At 38.0% G+C, this 4914-nt stretch overlaps 1 protein-coding gene across 2 annotated transcripts in view; it reads left to right on the plus strand.

Annotated features, from left to right (window-relative positions):
• The first annotated feature begins 216 nt into the window (after positions 1–216).
• KLHL32 (kelch like family member 32) overlaps positions 217–4914 on the plus strand; it is a 94596-nt gene continuing 89898 nt past the window's right edge. Inside the window, exons 1-2 of one of the 2 annotated variants that reach the window (XM_005418337.2) lie at positions 217–301; positions 2854–3034. In XM_005418337.2, the coding sequence (XP_005418394.1) occupies positions 279–301; positions 2854–3034 (204 nt within the window). In that variant the 5' untranslated portion in view covers positions 217–278. The remainder of the gene's footprint in view (positions 302–2853; positions 3035–4914) is intronic. The other variant, XM_031066536.1, reaches the window with a different exon arrangement.

Genomic DNA, 4914 nt, shown 5'->3' on the forward strand with positions numbered 1-4914 from the left:
AAAGTATTCCTCAAGAGCAGCAGGTGGAGGACGTTCAGATGGCAGGGTGTGAATCTCTAAGAAAAACTAGAGGAAAGGCCACTTTCCTTACAGAAAGACTACTCAAATCTAGACAGTGAAAGTTGCTTTTGAATTGCACATCCTGAAAGTATTGATCTTTAAGGGTGAGACTGTGTATGCTTTGAATTTTAATGTTCCTCTCCATTCTCTTTTTCTAGCTGGAACACTCACAGCTTTCCCTAGCGGATTATAAGTTTTGATATTCAGAAGACTGAAGGATGCCATCTGAGAGGTGCCTGAGGTATAGTACTTGGTAGTGTGTAGGAAGTTATTAACATTTAGGATGATGTTTACCAAAGATTCCGTTAAGAAAGTAGGAAAAAGTAAAACTACTAGTTTTGTTCATTAGATAGGAATTCACATTATTAAATACATATCCATGTTATAATCTGCAAAATATTACCTTGTTGTTGCTTCTTATCTCAGGCAAGGAAATCTGTGCCTGGGATTGATTGGAGGCCCACAGGCTCCTCATACCCTATTTTATTTATGCCTTAGTCTATACTTGGAATTTTTGATTGTGGAAGCAACTGGCATTTTTTGCATCTGGAATGGTGGCTGGTGGTAATTTTGGGTCTGTGCAGTGTTCCACTGTTCGGGAAATATTCCTTTTCCAGTACATGAAATGTCTTCCAAGATTCTCTCCAAATTCATCTTTCTGCCTTCCCTTGTGTCTCCTTCCCAGTGTAGCCTTTCTCATTTGTTTGTACCACCCATTCTTGCAATAGAGAATATGTAATTTATAATTTAATTACTTTCTGGGAGCAGAACATGGTTCTTTCAGACAGAACACTCTGCGGAATTTATTAACTGAATTGGTTTTCTGCAGAATTTTGCAGTAGTGTGAAATGCTGGTGGTTCTGTTTTAGAGTAGTTAACACTCTGATCTGGGAGCTCAGAAAACTCCCTGATGTGACTGGGACACCTTATCATTCCAGTTCTGTTCCCCTTTCCCTGCCATGCTTCTGCAGCAGGAGAGAATCAGAACTTTCTTGCTTTTATAGCTATTGAATTTATCAACTGACAATATCACTACAAATAATCAGTCATGTTATATTTAATTATTCTATGTATTTTCATTCATAAATTCCAGTTAAATTGCCTTTCATGTGTATGCATTCTTCATATGTTATTAGCACAAGGGTTACAGGCAATTGATTTTTCACTTTGGTCACTGAATTGAAAAATGGATTATGATAGAACTCAGTTTAAAATCCCAGATATGTTCTGTACTGAATGAAATAGTCCTCTGGATGATGGTGAAAAAAAGCAAGAGGAAAGAAGGTCTTGATTTACAACACTGGGAGAGAGGCTAATAAAAACAGAAATAAAGAGAAACCATCTCAGGGTATCATTAATGTATTATACTTGCCCTAGTTTTAGTCACTTTGCTATAGAAATTACAGAAGAGAAATAACCGTTAAAAACAATTCTCTTGTGTTTAGCAAGTTAGATTTCTTGATAACTGTCATTTAGAGTGTGAGTTGGGTTCCATGAACAGAACAGCTGAAGAAAAAAGAGTAATTTGAATGAGTCCTTTTGAAATGTATTTAGGGCATGTCCATATGTGAAACCTGAACTGTCAGAGAAGAAGTAAAATTCTTCTGTTCACTGAACACTCTGTTCCTGTGTTATTTCTCTTTGGCCAGCCTTCTTCTAGAAGTAATATTTTAGTTGTTGTCTTTCTAAAAAAGCAGCTTAGATTAGAGCAAACACTCTGCAAGGCAGGTCTGCAGTAGTTTACGGGTGCCCAAGGTGCAGGAGTAGGATGGGCAGAGAAAGGAGAACATCACAACCACACAGCTGCTGCATAGTACATGTATGCAGTGAATTACATGATTGTGCTGGAAAGATGATGGGTTATTCACCCCTTTAAGAAAAATCTTCACATTGATTTATGCTGAGATGACTCTCTGTAACTCACCTTCCATAAACACACATGTGGATTCTCTGGCAATTTAAATTGGTAGTTTCACAGAGCTCAAATCAATTGCATTGTTTTGTACCAAAGAGGATTTGCTGATATGTTTTGATTTGTTTCCATTTGCATCAACAGTTATCTTGTCTCTTCCTTTTACTACAGAGAAAGGAAGCTGCAATCAGGCAGTCCTAGCCTGGATTATATGTGAATCTTCTATTCATACATGGAAATATTCAGAGGTGGAGAAGGCACTGGCATTTTAAAATAGAGCAAACATCCTCTCCCTTTCCCCAACACAAAACAGACAATCAAAAAAACCACTACAACACTTCATAAATATGAATAGCTTGAGGTGGTCTGAAAACATTCAGTTTTCAGACTTAAACATTCAGCATCAGACTTAAACAGGCCACCTGAGATCATGAGGCATCATACTTTTTAGTAGAACTTCTTGCATACATACAAATACCCTCCTTTTCATCAGTGCTTCAGTTTGAACCACTTAAAAGTTTTCTGGTGGTCCATTGACCTAAGCCCTCTGTTGTTCTCATTTAATCCTAAAATTAATTAATCCTGTGAGTTCGGCTGACTTATGGTACAGGAAATGAGAAATCAGAACCATTGAGGTTTTTAAATTTGAGTATATAATCAGTTTTCATAATGCTTTATGAAAGCTTTTTTTATATTGACCTTTTTTTTTCTGATGTCTATGCTGTGTAAGGGTTTTTGCCTGACAGGGTTCATGACTTTTTTGCTTTCCAAGAATTATCAAACTATCTTGTCTTGTTCTGTATTCCTGACAGAATGTGCTTGTTTTGTACTTTATTTTTTTTTGTTGTTTTTGACAGAATCTTTCCCCTTTCCCCTCTCAGTGTTCAGGAAATGCTGACAGGTCAGAGGCTTTGTCAGTCTAGCTCCCACAACGATGCTGTCCTGGCAGCTCTGAACCAACAAAGAAGTGATGGCATTCTTTGTGATATTACCCTTATTGCTGAAGAGCAGAAATTCCATGCACACAAAGCAGTCCTGGCAGCCTGCAGTGACTACTTCCGAGTAAGTCCCAAGATATTTCTATTTATATAATTATATTAAAAATTGTCATTGTGGAGGATGGAGATAATTATAAATATCATATTGAATAAGATTTAGATTTGAACCTTTGGAAAATGCAGGATTATTGCACACTCTGTAGAGTATACAACTTTAAATATCCATAGGAAAGAAATGTTGAGAACATAAATCAGTCTTTTTTAATAATTATTTATGGTAAATCTTCTCCTCCCTCTGCCCCTAACAGAGCTAGTCAGTGCACATCTTTCTATGAATGTAATGCCCCAGTAAAGTGAGAAAGTGGAAGATATTTTAGTATGTAGAAATTTTTGTAGAACACATGAGAGCTGTAATTAGAGGACGGTGAAGAAGAGACTGAGGGAAGACCTCGCTGTGGTTTCAACATCCTCACAAGGGGAAACAAAGGGGCAGGCACTGGTGCGCTCTCTGATGACCAGTGATGAGACTTGAGGAAACTGCATGAAGCTGAGTTGGGACGTTTAGGTTGGATATCAGGACAAGTTTTTCACCCTGAGTGGTTGAGCACTGGAACAGGCTCCCCAAGGAAATGGTCACAACACCACACCTGACAGTGTTCAAGAAGCATTTGGACAATACTCTTGGGCACGTGGTGTGACTCTTGGGGTGTCCTGTGCAGGGCCAGCAGTTGGACTTGATGGTCCTGGTGGCCCCCTTCCAAGTGAGCATGTTCTATGATTCTATGATTAGAATATGGAAGTATGGGGTGAGGGAGTTTAAATTTAGTCTTTACTATGAGGCTGCTGAGGCTCTGGAACAGGCTGCCCTGAGAACTTGTGGCTGCCCCATCCCTGGAAGTTTTCAAGGCCAGGGTAGATGGGGCTCTGAGCAACCTGGTCTAGTGGGAGGTGTCTGTGGCAGCAGGTTTGAAACTAGATGATCTTTACCCTTTCAACCCAAGCCATTCTATGATGCCATGATAAATGCAATTTATTTCAACTTGAGATTGGATTTTTGTCAGATGTAAGTGATTGCTCTCAAAGAGGAAGCTATAATAATTTCTTTAATGTGATAAAACTTATTTTCAGAAACAAGTGTTTCCAAGACGTAAAATAAAATATTCCCTGGGAAATCTGATTCAGAGAATTCCAGTCTAATTCCAATCTAGAATTGGAGTAACTGAAAAATCATGTTTGCTCATAGGAAAAGTATCTTTTATATGAGGCAGTTCTACTAACCCTTATTACAATGTGCCCACTCAAAATGTTGGACCATCTGTAGCTGTGTAGTTCACTGGTATTTTTAAGTGTGAATCATCCTGTTGTTAATCAGAGACTAAAGTTGAAATTAATTTAAAGGTCTATTTTCTCTTACAAAGTAAATTTATTAAATATTTTGTCTACACAGTAATTGTAGTGTGATGAACTTCGTTATGAGGATCTTTTTGCCTTGTTACAATAGTAATACAGTGTATGACAACTTCTCTATATCTTTGATTATCTGAGCAGGGTTTTTATCTTCCTGTCAACTCTCTCTGACTTTTGGTTAGAATTTAGACTTAATTTATTCTGTGTATTTAAGAAATGTTATTAACCTTGATGTGACTTTTGCTGTGATGGTGTTGAGCCAATTGATTGCTCATTTTTTGAGCTTATCTGAATGCTTATGGGTTCTGCTACAGCATGGTTTGTACTGCCACGGTTGCTGATGTTGCTTCATAATGATGCCCAGGCCCTGCTGTGACAGAGGCTGCTTTGCATTTTTATTTCCTTTAACCCCAGTGCCCAGAGAGGGATTCTGGACCTTTCTACTTGTAGCAACTGCTATGTATATAACTTGCCAGTTATAAATATAGCTCCTATTCTGGTTTGGTTGAAATATTTTCATAAGAGTGCCATATCATC

The sequence above is a fragment of the Geospiza fortis genome, unplaced genomic scaffold, assembly GCF_000277835.1.
Source record: "Geospiza fortis unplaced genomic scaffold, GeoFor_1.0 scaffold53, whole genome shotgun sequence".
Classification (NCBI taxonomy): Eukaryota; Metazoa; Chordata; class Aves; order Passeriformes; family Thraupidae; genus Geospiza; species Geospiza fortis.